This window comes from Lontra canadensis, unplaced genomic scaffold (genome assembly GCF_010015895.1).
Source record: "Lontra canadensis isolate GAN:19392208 unplaced genomic scaffold, GSC_riverotter_1.0 scaffold92, whole genome shotgun sequence".
Taxonomy (NCBI): Eukaryota; Metazoa; Chordata; class Mammalia; order Carnivora; family Mustelidae; genus Lontra; species Lontra canadensis.
Window position 1 is genome coordinate 6,538,505 of NW_022631086.1, and position 19,648 is coordinate 6,558,152.

A 19,648-nucleotide genomic window follows, 5' to 3' on the forward strand; every position below is an offset into this window, starting at 1 on the left:
GTTGCCTTAATAATACTCACCTTGCAGCAGGGAATACAAGGAAGGAGAGAGGAGATGCTTATAGTGGAAAGGCCCCCAAAATTGAATGAGTGACTAGAGGACAGCTTAGCCAGCAGCTAGGCAGTCAATACTGATTGCTGGGAGGGGACGGGGTGGGGGTTCAGAAACAACTCTGAGGGTTCAGCCCTGGGTGTCCAGGAGAGAGAGGGCACAACAGAAAAGGGAGACTGCCAGCACTGGTTTGGGGGGAAATAAGTCCTATTTGCAGTCTACTGAGGAGCCGAACCTAAACGATGACACCCCCCGCCCCGGGAACTGCCGTTTGAGACTAGAAATACCTTCAGGATCCTCTGTAGTTCCTTGCATGAAATACGGAAGGAGGAAAAATTCAGGAGCCTGCGATGACAATGCTCTAACCTCAAAGGAAATGGGGCCCGTCACATGGTGCCTGGGGAGCCACATGGCCACTCCCCGGGCTCCCCAGCTTCGAGTTTCTGCGAGGTGGAACCCCACAGGGACAGGACCCCAGGGTGGGCGGTGTCATTTGAGGAGGAGCCAGAGAAGGGAAGCCCTGTGATCCGCGGTCGTTGGAATGAAACGGCATTAACATCCAATTAAAAGGATTACAGTCATTTTTAATCATGACTTATTGTTCGGCGCTCCCAAACGAAGAGTTTCCAGTGGTTGCTAAATCAAATGGTAATTGATTGTACGTGGGTGGAGGCTTCTGACAGAAAGCCTTTTTATCCCCAGTTTGCATTCATTTCAAGGCGCAATGTCTGAAAGGCACCGGTGGCCTAATGGACACGGTTCTGTTTGAATGGAATGTGGTAGAAGGTTTGGAGTTGGCTCAGCTCCCCCAGGAAGGAGGGACACCGTACTGCCCGTTGCAAAATTAATGAAGGCAGCACAAGCCTTTGCTAAACTCAGCTTTTAGGACAGACCCTTCTGTCCCAATATCTGTGGATCCTCAGAGGGACCCCAGAAAATCAGTAGGACAGGCGCCCTGAGGTCCCTTACAGCCGAGTCAGCACTGAAGGGTCATGTGACCCTAATTTCTGCTCAACAGTGTTGCCAGAACTAGGGGCCGGAACTCCTCACCGCCAGTCCCTCTCTCCTCGCAGGGAGTGGAGATGCTTTCCCAGTGCCCTTGACCAGTCTGACTGGGAGAGTCCCGTGAAGAAGCAACATCAGATTACATCTCATGAGGGCACAGAGTGGGGGAGGATGGTGTTGGGTTTCTTAAATCGCTCAAGTACTACAAGAACATACTCTCATTGTAAAAGATTTCAAATGGTCAGAAACACAAGCTTTAAAAAAGGAGCACTGCTCTTGACCTTGTCGGTGTTTGTGGGTCTTTCCAGATGGTATTCTAGGAGTCCGTACACATACCAATGAGCCATTGCAGGGACAGTATCTGCCACGTGAATCACGGGGATGTGAAGGGCCTGCACCCCCCACGCAGGGGGGCGCTCGGGTGACGGTGGCACGAGCTGGTTTTCCCATCTCTGTCTAAGGACTATAGGGTCATCCAGTAGGTGTGGAAAACATGCTGACAGGTTCCTGACCCCAAATATCCGCAAGCATCCAATGCTGACATAGACGCTGAGTCTAGAGACGAGAGGGCGGCTTCGCCGAAGGCCGGCTTCCACAGAAACCCTTCCTGGGAGGGCGCGCTGCCGAGTTTACTGTGATTTTTAAGGGAAAAAAAAAAAGATGACCAAGAACATTTGTTTCTTACATTTTAAACATCAGAATCCACGACAGAGACCTGAAGCGGATTAAAATTCGTGAGGGCTGTGGCTGCAGAGAGAAGTGCCCCTCAGCCCCGTAGGCCGCCCAGAGCCTGGGTCACCCAGTGTTCAGGAAGGAAAGCGCCCGAGCCAGAGCCTGGACTCGGCATTCCTGTGTGAGCTTCTAAAAGTGGCTTGACCCCTCTGGGCCTCAGCTTCCTAGCTGTAAAATTAAGGGATTAAAATAAATCAGGACCTCTTAACTTGAGGTCTGTGTGTATCTGTGGAGAGGTATCAGGGGAGTTTCCAAAACTCCTGAAATTATAAGGGGGAAAAAAAGCATGTCTGCGTATTTTTATGAGAAAAGAGTGGGGACCCAGGAAGATTAAAAATCTTTGGTTCCATGATCTCTCACCTTCTGTGATTTTCCAGATACTGAGATGCCCTCGCCAGGCTGTCCAACACCCTGCCCACATGTCTGCAAGGGACTCTCGCGTTGCTTACCTCTCATGGGCAGACAGACCGCTACTCCCATTGAGCAGGGAGGGAATCCCTCCCCACCTCTGCTGTCCTCAGTGTAGGGCTGGCTGCACACACAGAAAGGCACCGAGCCGGTGCTTCTGGGATGGAGCGGGAACCCAGTGGGAGGGTGTCTGCCCGTCAGCATTTTCCAGGCTTTTGCATTCCCACAGTCATCTAGTGATTACCTCGATGTGCACTATCCTGGGCTAGAAGCTACGGAGAATAGAATGCCAGCGCCCCCCCACCCCCGACCACACAAGGGGCTCCCTGTCTTACTGGAGGCCACAGGGAGACAGAGGCTGGCTGTGGTAACTGCTGTAATTTGGAGCCATCTCTGAGGCAGTAAACATTCAGCTCTTATTAAATTAGGTCTCAGTGGAATTGGCATGTTTTTTTTCCCTCATTTCCCCTTTTAAAACTCTCAGTAAATAGGTTTGATACATTTAAGAGAAATTTTTTTTAAGGTTTTATTTATTTATTCATGAGAAGCAGAGGAAAAGGGAGAAGCAGGCTCCCCACGGCGCAGGGAGCTTGATGTGGAACTCGATCCCAGGACCCTGGGATCATGACCTGAGCCAAAGGCAGAGCTTAACCGACTGAGCCACCCAGACACCCAAGAGAAATTTATACTGATCTTATCAAGGCATAGGTATTTTCACCATCTGGCTATCGAGTCGGTGAGAAGATGTGTTCAATTATTTGTCCCCCTGCCTGAAAGTGAAGTTGAAGGGGAGTGGTCTACTTAGGCTGCCATAGGGTCACAAATCCGTGACAAGGAGTGTCCCCGTCTCCCCCAGTGGGATGCGGCCAGCCTAGAGCCATCAGGGCCTCCACAGGAATAGGAAAGGAACCAGCCCACGGCTTTTCTGTCCTAGTGGCCCAGCCACACATCCAGGAGTTCATTCCCTGCTCTACGATTTCTCAAGCAAAGTACTGAACTTCTCCCTGCCTCAGTTTCCTTATTAGGTAATTGGGAATCCCACTTCTCACCGGCTCACTGACTGAGCATCAAGTGAGTTCATCCATGTGAAGCCTCTGGAGTGCCACTGGCCACGTAGCCAGAAACACCAGCCACAAGTTGTTATGAAGGGTGGTGATGGCTCCTTGCGACACACGGTGGGGGGCGTCTGCCGGGAGGGGCTAGCGCAGGGGCTGCATCTTGCGTCCTGCCTTGTCTTCTTATCATTCTGACCCAGCTCTGAGCTAACCATGCAGTCTGCTATTTATAAAATGTCTCTAAAGCTCATAAGATACTAATTCAGAAAACTGCAAGCTTATTTTTGGAGCTGTAAGCCTTGAATGTTACATGTCCACTGGTAACAATGCCTCCTCCGACCAGTGGTCATGTTAAGTGGCGCTGCAATGGGGCAGCAGCCAGAAGCTGGGCAGAAGCCACTTGAAATGCTGTGATCCTCCTGCACGGACATGCCTGTTTTTAGATGGTTCATGCATTAGCATTTGTGTCTGTTCTGACGCCACCATCTTCTACCCAACTGCAAACTTTTGGCGACACCGAAGTGTTCCTGAGACGGAAGTTTGGCTCTTCATGTATGATTCAGCAAATAAGTCCTTTGCCTTCATTCTGTATTCTCTTCTTTGCCCTGACCATTGCTTGTTTCCGTGTCATGGGTCCCCTCCTCTCTGACCTTTCTAGCTCTTATCTTTTCTTCCAGTTGTGCAAATTCATTGCCAGGGTCACCTGCCTTAATGCAACCCACTTTTCCTTGACTCAGCCTTCCCACTGCTTACCTCCATCATTTTCCCTGGGCTCCGCTTCACCTCTGCCTTTAGACCCCACGGGGTTTGCTTGCCCTGTCTGTCCCTGGAGGGGGAGTAGGGATGGTCGGAGGAGGGGCATCTGTGAGTCCCCACCTGTGAGAAGGCAGCTGAGAATGAGACCATCTTTGCTACAAGGGCCACCATCCGTGTGTCCCCAGGTGTACCCGAAGCCTCCCCTCATCACCATTTGCCCCATCTGGACAAACCTGGGAGAAATGAAAAGAGGGTGCCCAGGCTGGTGGTCCCCCTGGGATGGGGTCTGTTTCTCTGCATCTCTCTCTTGCCCCCACCGATCCTCCCTACATGTCCATACCTACCTGCTTTTCCAAAGTGGTGCTTTAGTTTCCCTTCTCAAAAGATGTAGCTACTCCTCACTGTCCGCCTCCTGCCTGCCTCTGTGAGGAACGGACAAGGCCCTCTGGGAGCCCCGTATATTGGCATCTGGAAGACTGGGTACCTGGGGCTGTTTCCCTCTTAGCTAGCTGGCAGAAGAACATTCTTCTCCTCTTCACGTGTCCATCTAACATCAGAGTAAGTGTTTTTCTGAGTGCTTGCGGTTTCTAGAAGTTCAAACCTTCGAAGAGTAAAGCATATCTCTCCGTCGCCCAGAGCACAGCCCATGTTTCCTCCTGGTGCCTAAAGGCAGTCAGGCAGGAGCCTGTTGGCTTCTCCTGTTTCGCATGCCACCCCGCGTGCCCAGACCATGGTATTTGTTAATAATGACATGGCAGATTCTGACACCACACTGAATACTGTGTTCATTTCTCTGGCTGAAAGATGAATTATTTTCAATCCTGAAAAAAAAAATCAATGGTGGTCTATTACAGCATGCTCTATGGCTTCTGTCCTTGGGAGCATAAAGAAAGCACGGGAATTTGCTCTCTCCAAGCCTGGTGTGACTTATCGATGGGGGATGCATGGTGTGTATTTCAACTGCCAGACCTAGGATGGATATTTTTGTTTTTCCCTGTGAAACATCTATATCTTGTAAATAGAATTTCATGAACATTCGTGGGACAGAAGAATTCTCTAGTCCTTTCAAAGTGCCACACTCTAGGTTGATTTATGTCAGCTGTTGAGGGACACCACACTTTCCTCTGGCTATGGCACATCTTGTGGAATTCTGGACTCCCCCTCCTCAATGACTGGTGAGCATCCGCATTTCCTAGTCGCCTGTCGACTAGCTGAAAATGTCCCCATGTGTCAGCATGGGTTAAGGGACTGGAAAGAAGTCCCCTTACTTAGAAATACCCCTCCCCCAATGCCACTCTGAGAAAAGGCCCCCTGGCTCAGAAACCCACTCATAGGTGGGGGTGGGCAGCCACCGTTGGGTGAAGGGACCGTCAGGGAGAGAGAAAGCATGACGAGAAGGCCTGCCCAGGCTTACAGGCACCAGTGTCCAGACCTGTGCCCAACTGTCGATTGTTGTTTTGTGACAATTCACTCCTACCCTTGACACCAGACTGGGGGAGAGAGAGAACTGTTGATGTGACAGCTCAGGGAGCCCACTGATGGTTTACTGAGCATGAACGAGGTGAGGTTAGAAGAGAAGGGGACACGTTGCCAGCCTGAAGGACACCGCTCTGACTAGGGATGGCCCTGACGCGAAGCAAGACAAGCTCAAAGGCCTTAGGGAGTGTCTGTGGGTGTTTCCCGTCCAAACCTCATGTCATCCAGGCTCCTTGGCCACCCTGAGAGTCCCCCTGCCTTCCCCGTTCTGCTCCTTGACTCCAGGCCACTGTGCTGGAGGCCGTGGTGTGCTTCTTCTCCGTCTGGTCTATTGTCGGCCTCTCGGGTTTTCACACGTACCTGATCAGCTCCAACCAGACGACAAATGAAGACGTAAGTTCCTGGTGGGCCGCGGTGCTGGGTGTGGGCGTCTGTGTCCAGAGGCAGAGGGGGAAAGGAGACAAGAGCTTGGGGGCCAAGGCCTTCTGCATATCCTAGTCCAGATGTGAGCCTCTGAGAGCGAAAAATGTGTTGTGGAAGCATCTTCATACGTCGGCCTCCACGATTCCCAGCTGGGGATCTCCGAATTGTCCTACTTTCTGACCACATCAGTCAGATTCTGAGGTCGGCTAAGGGACACCCAATTCCACATACTGAGGGAGGAGATTCTCTTCCTTTTCAGTAGTTTTGTGAGCAACCTGTCACACGTCCCCTGAAGGGACACCATGCCCGGCTGACATCTCAGGGTGAACGAATGAATCCACCTCTCAGGTTTACCACATGAGCGTTCCGTTTCTGGAGGAGACCACCCTGACCCAGAGTTTCACTTTCTGTCCGGGATTGCCTGTGTGTACTTAATGAGGCCAGAGAGGAGGTATAAAAAGAGAAATCCCGATGTTGGCAAGGTTCCTCACAGCCCGGTCCTCTCTGCTCTGAATATTTAGCTTCTGACAGTCTCTGTCAGTACCACGATTAACTACCTCAGATTCGGTCAGATTGCCTTAAAGGCTGGAGAGATACGTGAGTTAAGAGAATATTAACAGTTACTTGTGTTTGGTAGCTGTGGATATTCACATCTGTGAGATTATTTGGGCAACACTGTGAGGCCAAATTCAGTCAGGCTGTAAGTTGGCAGGGGAGCCGTGTTAACCGTCGGCCACCATTCATTTAACTACCGTTGAGCTCGCCAACTGTGGGTCTGAAAAACCCTCCACAGGCTTATGTGAGCTGACCTTCTGGAGCCATGTAATAGAAACAAGAGATTATTGTCCCCAAAGAATATTACTTTCTCTCTAATGTGACCCAGGTTTGGTTCACATTAGAGAGAAAAAAAATTTGCCTGTTTTTCTGGAGAAAGTGTCTCGGTTTTTCCTGGCAAAGAAATGAGTAAAGATGACTTCGCATTCTTTATGGCCTTCCTCCAATCCAGTTTCCCTCAGCTGTGGCGTTGGTGTTATTGTCTCCCTTTTTCTTTCAGATTAAAGGATCTTGGTCAAATAAAAGAGGCAAAGAAAATTACAATCCCTACAGCTACGGGAACATCTTCACCAATTGCTGTGTTGCCCTGTGCGGGCCCATCTCTCCAAGGTGAGATTGGGAAAGCGTCAGGCGCTTTAGCGGACCTCGGAAAAGCCGACAACTTAGGTGTGGCAGCGCAGGCCTTGTGAGGTAGAGAGCCAGCCACAAAACCCGCTGTTAGATTCGATCGCACCCTCTGGGTTACTGCCAGGCCAGTGGTCAGCTTTGTGCCACAGAGACGTGGCCTTGGGGCAGTAGAGATCTGGCTCTGCTTATGGTGCTGTTCCTGCCGTCTTTTTGGTTCTTTCACTGAATTCTTGTCAAGGATGAGGAAAATCTCCGAAGGATCAAAATGGGGAAACTGAGGCATGTGACTCCCATTCATTAATTGTGGAGTCATCTTGAGCATCCATGCTGAAGAGAGAGTGGTGGTTAGCCAAGTAGGGGGTCCAGGACGCAATGGAGGAAGCAGTTAGGAAAGCTGTAGAAATGGGTGCTGAGAGCTGAGTTTCCATGGTGATGGTAACGCGACAGCACTGTGATAGCAGCGGCTGACACTCATGAGCAGTGTTTGATCTGCTCTAAGTGCTTTATGTGTGTCAGCTTTTAAAGATTTCATTTATTTAGAGAGAGAGCCCGTGCACCCAAGTGGGGGGAGGGGTAGAGGGAGAGAGAGTCTCAAGCAGACTCGGCACTGAGTGTGGAGCCCTACGCAGGGCTCGATCTCACAATCCGGAGATCACGACCTGAGCCAAAATCAAGTCTGCTGCCCGACCAACTGAGCCGCTCAGGCATCCCTATATGTATCAGCTTTTAAAACCTCGCTCTGTACCTAAGAGGTAGGCACTATTCTATCCCATTTTGTGGATGAGGAAACTGGCCCAGAGAGGTTCCAACATGCGCCCACGTTTGCCGAGCTAGTAAATGCCGCCTGGTCAGGACCCAAACCCAGGCTCTGGCATCAGAACGAGTGTGAGTGAGGGATGTACGTGCTGTCCCCCCACCCCCTGGGGAAGCTACCCAAGTACAAAATGCAGTCGGCTCCTCATTATTTGTGAGTCGACTGTCAGAGCATTTCCAACAGAGTCATCAGATAATCATCCAATGTATTTATTAAGCACGTATTCCGAGTCTCTAGAATGAGTTTCCAAAACATGCTACTTCCTCCCTTTTGGCCTCCAAATGCATAAATGCACTACACGAGAGCCCCGGCGTGGTCTCCGAGGTGGCCCCACTCTGTGCTTCGACCTCCGTGGCCAGTCATGGCCAATGTGTGCTCGTGGAAGGCAAACTCGATTTTATCATCAGGCTGACTGAAATATCATTAGGGCAGTAAGAGTGTTGCCCTCCCCGCAGAAATAAACCCAAGCATATATTCCTAGGCCTCGTACTAACGGGTTATATAACTGTCACTACTGGGTAATTAGCAGTTGATCATTTTCTAGTTTGGGCCTAGAAAGTTGGGACCCTACTATGCCACTCTCCCCCCAAACTGAGACCCCTCAGGAGCCCCCTGGCCTGTCCCTCAGGGGCCTCTTCCGAGGAGGGGCTGCAGTCAGGGACAGCCAAGGACTCTGGATGGAAGGTCGCCTTGGGCTGGGGCGTCAGACGTGCCCGGGAAGGTGCGAGACTTTCCCCAAGAGACCTCCAGACCCGCCCAGGAACCCTGTTGGGGCTCTTTGGGCCAGAAAACCCCTCAGGAAATGCTTGTTTCTTTAGAATTGGCTTTGCTTCCTACTGGCTTGTATTTGTTGATCCTGGGGCCAGGCCGTGAGGCCCAGGTGAGGGGCCTCAGAGGAGCATAAGAGACAAAGGACAACAGAACAGGCCTCCTTCCCCAAATCTGAAACGCATCTGAACCCAAGAAAGGAATTTTGAAGTCTCCCATTTGTAACAAATCTCTTTTCTTGTTTCCCGTTCTTCGGTTTGCCTTGGGCCGGGCTCCGTATCGTTTATTTATCAAATCTCATCACAACCAAATCTACTGCTTCCACGACTGGATAAAATGTCCTACTGTGGCTGAGCTGGGGCTGTATTCTTTCCAGAACCCAAGTCCCTCTGGATGGGGCACTTCTTGAGGACGGCCCTCCCCTCAGAACCACATGCCCTGCTCCTGGGTTTGTGCAGGGAAAATGGGCCCCGGGCCTCTCCCCCTGTGCCTACCGGCTCCTGGAACTGGCCCTGGACAGAAATGACAGGGGGAGAGCGCTTGTCTTTGCTTCTCCCTCCTGCGCCTTCTCTGCCCCTTCTCTCTCTGCCCTACCTCACCCACCCCAGTGCCCCTAAGAGAGCCAGTACCTGCCATGGGCATCCCAGCCAAACCTCTGCAGCGGGGACTACGAACCACAAGCGTGCCTAACCTCATGTACCTGAATTTCCCCTAAGGTGTTCCGAAACGGTGTAACGATGTACTTGTGAGATGTCTTCATGTTCCCCTCTGAGAACTAGGAACCATGAGGACGAAGACCCACGTTTGGTTCCCTGCACGAGTCCCCAGGACTGTGCATGGCTGCGGGGTGGAAATGGCCAGGTTTGGGAGAGGGGTTTCTCCTACAAGTCTAGCAGAGGGAATGGAAAATTAGAAAGACAGAAAGTCCCAAGGTATGATCAGTCAGGCCCTGTGGGCTGGTGCTAAGGGTCATCCTGTCACTGACAGGTTGAACAGAACACAGTCTACACAGTCAAAGAGTGGCTGTGACAGAGGGTGGGGTGCAGGTTCCATGGGATACCCAGGAGGGCTTCCCAGAGGAGAGGGCCAAAGTTGTCGTCTGTTGTAAGGATGAGTAGGAATTGGGGGAAGGAACCTGGGGGAGGACACACAGGAGCAGCATGTGCCATAGCCCTGGGGTGAGAGGAGAGCATGGCCTATTAGAGGAAGACCTGAAAGAGCTCACGTCTAAGAGTGAGGGGACCACAGAAGGCAAAGCAAGAAGTGAGGGCAGGGGAGGGCGTCCAGATTAGAAGGGTTCCCAGGCCACTGTGAGGACTGAAAGGAGACTTGAGGCAGAATGTTACAGTGTTGAGTGTGTGGTTGGTCCATGAAACAGGCTGAACACAGAGGATGAAGGCTGAGAAGAAGTTCATTTTGTCCTCCCTTCTGTCCTTTCAGACTCTTTTGATGACCTCGTTCTTTTTTTTTTTTTTTTCCTGCTCCTGAATGAAATCCCCTGCAAGCCCCTTAATTTCTCTGTGACCTAAAAATAAAACAAAGGACTTGGGGCACTTCCGTGTCCTGGAACACGGTGTCATTTCCGTGAGTAGGGTCCCCAGAGTTCACTGAAAGTCAGACTCTCCTCCCCTTCACCTGTAGCCGGGTTAGGATTTCAGCACAGCTTTTGTAAAGTCGCAGTTCACCCCCACTGCACACGGGCCCGTCCCAGGGGACCTGCAAGGCTCCTGTCCACCGTGGGCTGCAGATGACCGCCGTCCACCCTTCTTTGCTCTTTCCACTTGATCTTCTGTGCCCTTGCAGGGGTCACACACTCGGTCTGAGCTGCATGGGGCTCCAGCACCCGCCCCCCCCCCCCCCTTTGGAAGATGGAGGTCCTTGTCGCCTCTTGGTTTTTCTAAACCTCTGGGAATCCAACCGAAACTGTAAGCAGAGAGAATCCCATTGTCACAAATATTTTTTCAGGCTTTGTGACTGTGCGGTCTGGAGACCCGCAGGTGCTCATTGGAAAAACTCATGTCTCCTGAGAGGCAACCTGACAAGGAGGGGGGCGGCCTCAGGGGACCGGCCAGCCACCCTCGGGAGGAGGGGCGCGCACGCACCAGGACGCATCTGCAGCATCTTGCAGAGGCTGCGGGGCCAGCGGCCGAGCCCCACGTGGCGGGGGCCACGCCAGGAGCGACCACTCCTCAGCCCAACCTCCCCCTTGCTCTTTGCAGTCCTGCCCTTAGACTCGAGGAACACTGAGCCTTCGCTTGGGAAGGGAAAAAGGCAGCTCTTTTGATGGCTGTGTAAAGCTTCCCATTCCTCCGTCTGGGCCACAGCGCCCCGGGGGCCACAGAAGAGATGGTTTTACTGTTCTCTGGGCACTTGTCAGCGGGAGACAGGGACCCACTTCTACTCATTCAGCCACCAAGCTTCTGCGCAGCTCCTACTGGGCGTCCGTGGTGGGGCTCCAGGATTAACACCTGGTTCTTGCCCTCGTGACGCTTACAGTCCATGACAGATGCAAATCGGCCAGCGGGGGATCCCGACAGGACGTGACCAACAGGGCGCGCTGAGGGACCGCGGAGGGGCCCGGTCCAGGGTGAGGGTGGGCGTGGGGCCGGGGCAGGTGCTTTTGGGGGAAGATGAAGGCTGCTGTCTGGAGCTGACAGGCTGCTAGATGGGGGGGCTGCGGATAAAACCCCGGCGACACCAGGTGGAAAGGGGTGTGTGCCACTACAGGGGTCCCGTGCAGGGCCCGGAGAATCCAGAGAAGGGGCAAGAGCAAGGGTTGGGGGCTTCGGACAGTGGAGTGGAAGGGAGAGTGACTGGGGAAGAAAACCCAGAGCCGGAGCAAAATGCAGGGACCTCCGACACCGGCGCAAGCGGGCGGGGCTGGGGCTGCGGTGTCACACACTTGAGGAAGGAATGGACCTGGGAACACGGTGCCTGTCCTAAGAAGGCACGGACTGAGGCCGGGGTGGGAAGTGGGGACAAGTAGTAGGAGTATTGGCGAGTGTTGGCGAGTGACCCCAGAGCAGGGCAAGCAGGCAGGGAGACCTTATGAGGACTGGGCGCTAGAGGAAGCTTAGGGGGATGGGGTGGGAGACCATGGGAGCCTGCAGCAGGTGACAGGGAGGGAACAGATGCTACGGGCATTTTTTTAAGGGCCGAGGTGACAGAATTTGGTCCCTGACTGGACGTGAAGGTAAGTCGGGGTGTACCCCAGGGGCCCGCACTGGGGCCAGACAGAAACAGGGAGTCACAAATGGGAATGAAAATAGGGTTGATGACGCCTTTGGCTTTTTGTTCCCTCTCCCGACGTATGGTTTGGTTTTCTCTGGCAGCCTAATCGACAGAAGAGGCTACATCCAGCCCGACACGCCGCAGCCAGCCGCACCCTCCAACGGGATGGCCGCGTACGGGGCCACGCAGTCACAGAGCGACATGGTAGGAGTGCCTGCGGCAGGCCCAGCGCTCCTGCAAAGGCTTCTCTTCTGCTTCTGTGTCACTAACCCAGTAACAAACCAAGCACTGCTAGAAACCTTTCCTGGACACCCACTGAAAGGCTCACCGGGGGGAAGGAAGCGTGAAGTGAAGGCTGTGCCCAGCGAAGGACGAGGGCCGTTGAGTGGTTGGTGTGTTCCAGGTTGGGTCGTGTAAGGGGAGGTACGCGTGCAAAAAGTCCTCCAGGAGCAGGACGTGGCACCTTGTGATGGGAAGCCCCCTTACACGGAACCAGGGCCTTGTCTAGGGAATGAGGTACCAACGCTGGCAGCAGGGCCGGCCAGGTAGTCCCTTTCCATGCCTTCGCCTCACTCCGTGCAGTGGGTGGCCAATTCCCCCGTCTCTCAGCCCAAACCTTAGGTCAGCCATGCACAGCTTAATGCACATAATCAGACAAGGTTTTCTTCATTAAGAGCCCAAACTGAATAAGTGTCGCCACAGAAGGCTCACAGGTGTCCTGCGAGGTGTGACATACGGACAGGCTTTGTTTCCAGTCTGCAGGTGGGAGACTTGGGGCTAGGGCGGGAGTCCCTCCATGGGCTCCTAAAAGCACAGTCAGGTCTGGCTCTGACCGTCAGTCTCTTAAAAACCCTTAGGTGTCTGGAAGACCATGGCTTTCCTCTGTTGGGGCGGATTTCCCTAAAGAAACTCCGTGTTTCAGGAGGGAACCCAATGTGACCCCACTTGGAGCTGTTTATTCTTTGTAGATGGGAATCACCCAAAACAGAGTTTCTGTAACAAGCAGATCAAAGACCTGTCTTCTGGGGTAGACTGGAAAAATGAGAGCCTCTTGGACACTTTGTTTCAGCTTAGAAAGAACTGCTTTAGAAGCAGCAGTCTCAAAGCTGTCTCAATAAGCGCTCAGGGAAACCGCTTCCTCCCTGTGACCCCTGAGAATGGGCTCGGGCCCCCAGGAGAAGTTTGAGGGGGCTTGTTTGTCGGTGGCGGGGGCGTCTGGTTTGTGCTGTGGTGCTTTGTTTTGCTGATCAAGTGTCTCCTTTAAAGGCAAGTGCATGCGCGTCACGGTCCTTGCCGCTCCACTCTGAAAGTGGCCATAGGACATCTTGTTCTATCCACACTCACCCATACAAGAGGCCCTTAAGGGTCACCGCCTTATTTTTAGAGGAGGGAAATGAGGACTGAGAGAGCAAGGAGAGAGGCCCACAGGAAAAGAGATTATATGTATGTGACACCAACTGTGTGCAAAGTATTTGAGCAGAATCTTACTGAATCCAAACCAGCAATGCAAAGGGGCCTGCTTGTCTCTCGCCTTTTTTTTTTTCTCTTAAGCTAAGAGAGGGGATTCATCTGCCCCAGGGCACATAGCCACAAATTCATGGATCCAAAACGAGTCTGATGGCTAATGCCCATGTCTACTTCGTATACTGCCTCCTTTCCGTGAACAGGCACTATGGACAACAGTATCCATGTTCAGAAGTATTTCTCAGAGATCGGCAGGTGCACAACAAAAGTCCTGTAAGGAGAAAGTTCCTGTTTGCGATCCTGACCGTGGCTCCCACCGATAACTCCTGGGATGTGTGCTCGAGCTTTCACATACCGTGTCTGTATTCTCTAGTTCCTTCGGTAACTGAGTCCCTGCTGTGTGCCGAGGACTCAACTCGAGGGTAGGGATGCGAGATCTCTGGAGTGCAGTCCCTCTGTCCTCGAGGAGGCAGCGGTCTGGGGACAGGATACACACACACACATGAAGGATGCAGGAGGAGCCCTCACTAGACGCTGCCTCTGAGAGCAGGGGTCCTTACTAAACTAAATTAACTTAGGTTTGTTTCACGCCCTGACTCCCGTGGTACTGAGCTCGCCCTGCTCTGCACTTTCTCTAGGTTTAAGAAGTAAACAAAGCCCCCTTCAAGGTGTTGACACTGTTAAGCCACTTTATGTTAAGATGGGATGAGAGCATACTTTGTTAATTCCACAAACATTTATTGAGCACCTACTGTGTGCCTCTATGCTAGACAGAGAGGGCAGGTTTGACAAAGGGGACATGGTGGTTATTTTGCTTCGTACAGTTAATCAGAGTCATCAAAATTGCCCTTGTGCCTCTGGGGTCCAGGCCATCTAGACCCGCACCGTGACCCCAGTTAAGGACATACTCCCGAGGGCACTGGCCTGGCAGGAATGGTTAGGGTACATGCCTGAAGGGCCAGTCAGATTGGGGGCTTGGGCAGAGCTCTGACCTGCATCAGAGCTTCTTCAGACCTGGTAACCATGGCATCCTGAGTCATGACCGGGGGGACTGACTGAGGCCCCATGACCCCAGGTGACTTGCCAAGGCTGACAGCACTTGGACATCATGCCCTGTCTGCCTCGGTCACCGAGTGGAGGTGGAAGACGCCACGTCCCACAGCCCGTGTCGCCACCAGCACACAGAAAGGGGAAGAGCTTCATTCATTTCTTTGTCCAGGCGTGCACAGATCTTTCCAGAAGAGCGTACAAGCTCTTCTGGACAAGGTACTGAAAGTGCCATGGGATATAAAGGAATGATCAAGGCACAGGTCAGCCTGGGGAGCCTTCCAGTATCGTAACACTCCAACTGCCAGAACCCTAATGACATGTGCAGACCGTAAGTTCAGATACATGACATTCTGCATACGCTTTCTGGACCAGTGGCTCCCCCTGACTCCCGTGGACTCCACAGTAAAGAAATTCCACATCGCTGAGTTCCATGGTCCACCTTCTCCCTATCAGAGACAAAATCTAAAAACCCCGTAAAGTCTGCTCCAGATTTGGTAAATAGTGCAGTCGGGGACACAGGTCCCTGGGCCGGGCTGTTCCAGCAGTGATTTAAAAATGTGCAGAGATGTGTCTTTGACATGGGGTGCACTTCACAGTCAGGCACCAGGCTTGAAAGAGGCCTTCCTTCTTCTCTCCAAGAGGAGATGGGGATTAATTGTGCAAAGAGCCAGGCTTCTGCCGCTTGCTAGGTGAATGACCTTGACAAGTTGCTTAACCTCTCTGCCTCAGTGTTTTCATCCATAATATGGGGACATTGATACCCTTTGTAAGGTTTCTATGGGGATTAGGTGAGTTAATGCATGTTAAGCACTTAAAACCTTGCCTGGCACAAGGTGAGTGTTATATAAGTATTAGCTTTATTATTATTACTATCATCATCTCCCTGATATCCATGATGACAAGATCAACCAGGTGAATTGCATCCACGCTCAGTAACTTGAACAGCAATGGACATGACCCAGGTGAGGGAAGGAGCCTCGATGGAAGCAGAGAGTGAGAGCTCCAGTCCTGGCTCTCACCAGCTATCCCCCTTGACTATTAGCAAGTCACTCTGCTTCTGTGGTCCTCAGTTTTCCCCACCTGCAAAATGCGACCTGAGGCTAATTTGTCTCTGAAGTCCCATCTAGCTAGAAGCTCTTTGTGAATCTCTGATCTTTGTAGCTTGACAGGTCAGAAGAGCAGAGAACAACTTCTCAGTCCCCATACACAGGAAGGGCAGCCAGCTCCTCCCAGAAAAGGGTAAACACTGTGACCCTTGGTTCCTCCCACTCCTGCCACCCACCTTGACCCAGACTCGAGACCCTGCTGTAGTCTGGGCTTTATACCAAAACTTCCCCTTATTTGTCTCATACTTCTCAAATTTCTAGGATAAATCCTACTTAGCCGTGATGTATAATCCCTCTTATATGTTGCTGGCTTTGGTTTGCTGGGTGTTCTGTTGAGGATTTCTACATCTATATTCATAAAAGATTTTCATCTGCAGTTTCCTTTTCTTGTTTTGTCTGGCGTTGGGATCAGGATAATATTAGCTTCATAGACTGAGTTGAAAAATGTTTCTTCCTCTTCTGTTTTTTGGAAGAATTTATGAAGAACTGGGATTAATTCCTTTTAAAAGATCTGGTAGAATTCACCAGTGAGGCTCTCTGGTCCTGAGCTTTTCTTTGTGGATAGTTTTTTTATTATGAATTCACTTACTACTTTTCACAGGTCTATTGAGATGTTTTACTTCTTCTTGCGTCCGTTTCAAGAGCACTTGTCTTTCTAGGAATTTATTTTACAAAGTTACCTAATCTGTTGCCCTTGTCTCTTCGGTCATATCATTATTGTTTTATTATGGAAATAGATGAAAGAAAGGAAAGTTAAGGACTGAGAAAGTAAAAACAAATAGGAAGAGTAATTTATAGATGTGAAAGGAGAGGGAATGTGGTGGGAGGGAAGGAACATGGGTAAAGTGAGCCCTGAAGGGGGAAATCGGTGTTTTGTGTTTGCCACCTGTTGTGAAATGCTTGTAAGTCCCCCAGAGGAGAGAGCTAGGGGACCCTACCAAAGTGACTTCCAACATGGGCTGCAGGTCCTGCTCTGGGTAATGTTAGGACCAGGAGAAATACACAAGCGTTTTCCAGAAATTGTCAAAATATGGAAAAAGGAGCTTAAATATTTCAAGACTGACCATAATTCCTTGAGGCAGATTATGACATGCCTTTCTTTAGACTTGCTTCGTCTGCCTCCAACAGACACCCCAACCAAGACCACCTCAAACCGAGCCAACACATCAGGCCCAGCAGCTCTTGGCCAGAAAGAACCCCAATCCCTGCAGGCTTTCTAGTGCTGAGAGCCCAGTGGACATCCAGGCACTTACCTTCTGCCATTCAAGAGCTGTGCATCATTGCTAGGAGCGATTTTTCCACAAGCAACCCACCGTCTTCCTTTTTATTTATTTATTTCATTTATTAGATGTAATTAGAGCACACGATCAATAAAAAATGTTCTTGTGTCCCAATCCCCAATGAGACAGATGTGAAAACTGGTTTCAAGTCCTTTAAAGTTGAATTTAAATCCCCAATGTGAATCTAACAACAACAAACAAGGTGCATTTCAGGCAGTTCTAAAAGTGGAACCAAGTTTATTTAATACAGAATTACACTGTGGTCAGGGGGTCTCTGCTGGGGCGTTTTCACACTGCAGTCAGGAGCGTGTGTAGTGTTGATACTATTACTGCAGGGATCATCTCATTTAACCCCCACAACAACCTACAAGGTATTCCCTGTTAGATCTATTATTAAACAAAACGAGACTGAGACAAAGTGAAAGTTATTTGAAGTTTTATCTTATAAGTCTTAGAAGTCAGACTGGTTGACCAGGGGAACGAGACTGAAACTAAGTGAAAGTTATCCAAACCTCTATTCTGTGCTAAGTATTAGAAGTCAGACTGACCGGTCAGGGCCGCCTCCGAAGAGAGCGACCCCTCCCCATCTTACAGGCTACCTTTTATAGAGCAAAAGCCTGGCCACGCATGGGTGGCCAATGAGATTGTAACACACAGAGAAAGTTGCATAGTCATGTTAGGTCACACGCAGGTGGCCAATTGAATTACAATCTACTCTATAGTAGTTGTTTGAACTAACCTATTACTCTGGTCCAAATTGGTGCTCAAGTTTGGCGCCCAAAAGGTGGATGGTTAGGGAGACAGTATGTGTGCTTTACTGATCTGATGTCTCCAGCTGGCCTGACTCGTCCTTGTATTCTGGGCTCTGTTATTAGGAACTGGCCGACCATATTTTACTGGTTTCCCAGACTTGCTTCTAAGTAAGTTTCTCGGAGGCGGGGGGACAGGGTCAGTTTAAGTTTTACTGCATAAACGACAAAAGGGCTTTTAACCAAGATGGAGTCACTCTGGCTAAACAGGTCCTTACATTCCCATTTTGCAAAGCATGAAACTGAGGCTTTAGAATAATGCCTGGCTTGCTCAGAGTCACAAAGCCAGGCTGCTTTCTGCTAATCCAACTCCAGAAGCCCTCAAATCGGTGTCAGCTGAACCTCTTCTCTGGCCCTTACATCTGGCAGCCGAGCTCATTACAACGGTGGGCCTCAGCCCTGGGTGAACGTTAGGGTACCAACGCTGATATCCTGAGCCCAGCTCAGTCGGAATCCCCAGGTGGTCGTGCAGCCACTGGCATTTTAATGACCCCGGAGGTGATTTTAACCGTCAGCCAGCATTGGAACCCATCACCATAGCCTTCAAATTCTCTTGAATTCTCCAAGAGTTTTGGGTTAAAAGGAGTGATTGTTGAGCCATATTTTGCTCTGACACAAAGAACGTTTTTCTTGAAGAACCTTAGCTGAATTGACTCAACTAAGACATGCTCTGTTCAGAGAATATTCATACTCAGGTGTATGGAGGATTTCAGCAGAATGTGCTAGCAAACGAGAGGCCGGGCAGTTGTGGGACTCCAAACAGAGGTACTTGGGTTTCAGGCAAAGCTTTCTGGAAGAGATGACATCGGAGCCAAATAGTAAGAGGTTCGTTAAAATGCATTAGCCACCCAGAGGTGGGAGAGACATGCCACACAGAGCACGGACAGATCACAGGTGCAAGTGGGGTGCCCCTGCGTGCCCGTGCAGGAGCCGGAGAACTGAGTTACCAGGCTGTGGGCTGCAAAGCAGGTGTTGGAGGGAGCGTGTGAAGAGCCTGGCGTGCCTTATAAGCAGCATGGATTTCTCCACAAGGCAGGGAGCCGTTGCAGAGAGCAATACCATCAGGTTTTCTTGGGGTGAATGGAGCCCAGGAGGTCCCATGCGGTGCAGAGGGAGGCATGTTAATACGGAGATGGCGAAAACAGAAGAAGACCTTCACAGTAGGCCTTGCGGCAGTGTGGCTGCTCGAGACAGCCGAGGTGGATTTAGAAAAGAGGCAGCAGCCGTCAGGGGTGGAGTCTCTGTGGAGGGCTGGGGACAAGGAGCCAGGGATGCCCCCCCGCCCCTGCCTTTCAGCTTGGTGACAAGCTGGTCATAAAAGTCACCAAAGGAAACACAGGGAGAGGGGGAGGGGAAGCTGAAGGTGCCCATAGATAGCTGGGGGTGGCAGGGGGGGTACCCTGCTGGGAGTGGGGAAAACTTACAGATGGCTCCCTGCCCATGCTTACGAAGGAATGATGTGGTTTGTAGAAATTCACTTTGAAATAGTAGAGATGTGGGTCAATTTTATTAGTTGTCCTAGAAATAACAGCCGATCGGCGTTGTTAACAAAGCATGAGCTGCCTGTTTTTCATCTATTAACCTGATTTTGTCTCTCCTACTGGAAGAGTCTTTTCTCAAAAATCAACATTTAATATCTTTTCCTGACTTTCTCTCCACCCACCCCGTCAACTCTGCCCTCACCAAGTCAAATCAAGTCTCTTGATCGAATTAGACACTATCAAGGATGAGCGAATAAAACTGAAAGATGATGAGGGGAAAATGCAAATGGACAGATTTCAGTACTCAGCGCAGTGTGGAAAGGTAGAGAGAGAGCTCCGTGTCGCATCACAGCCCCTGGGCTTGTATTTGCCAGTCCTCACCCTGGGGCTGGGACATCAGGGACATCAAGTCCTTTAATCCCAAGAGCCTCCAATTCCTAAATTGTGAAGGGAAGAAGGGGAGAGTGGTGAACAGTGGCGATTGGAACTGACTGAGACCCTGCCTGTCCCATCCTCCCAGCCCCAGCCGATAACACAGCCTGGAACGCAGGAGGAGC

The 19,648-nt window shown here is 51.1% G+C and overlaps 1 protein-coding gene across 3 annotated transcripts in view; it reads left to right on the top strand.

Moving 5' to 3' along the window:
- Positions 1 to 19,648, top strand: part of ZDHHC14 (zinc finger DHHC-type palmitoyltransferase 14) — a 260,251-nt gene that overhangs the window by 231,019 nt on the left and 9,584 nt on the right. For 2 of the 3 annotated variants that reach the window (XM_032836436.1, XM_032836437.1), the window contains exons 6-8: positions 5,774 to 5,876; positions 6,961 to 7,070; positions 12,003 to 12,105. In XM_032836436.1, coding sequence (XP_032692327.1) covers positions 5,774 to 5,876; positions 6,961 to 7,070; positions 12,003 to 12,105 — 316 coding nt within the window. Of the gene's footprint in view, positions 1 to 5,773; positions 5,877 to 6,960; positions 7,071 to 12,002; positions 12,106 to 16,649; positions 16,956 to 19,648 lie in introns of those variants that run through there. The other variant, XM_032836438.1, reaches the window with a different exon arrangement.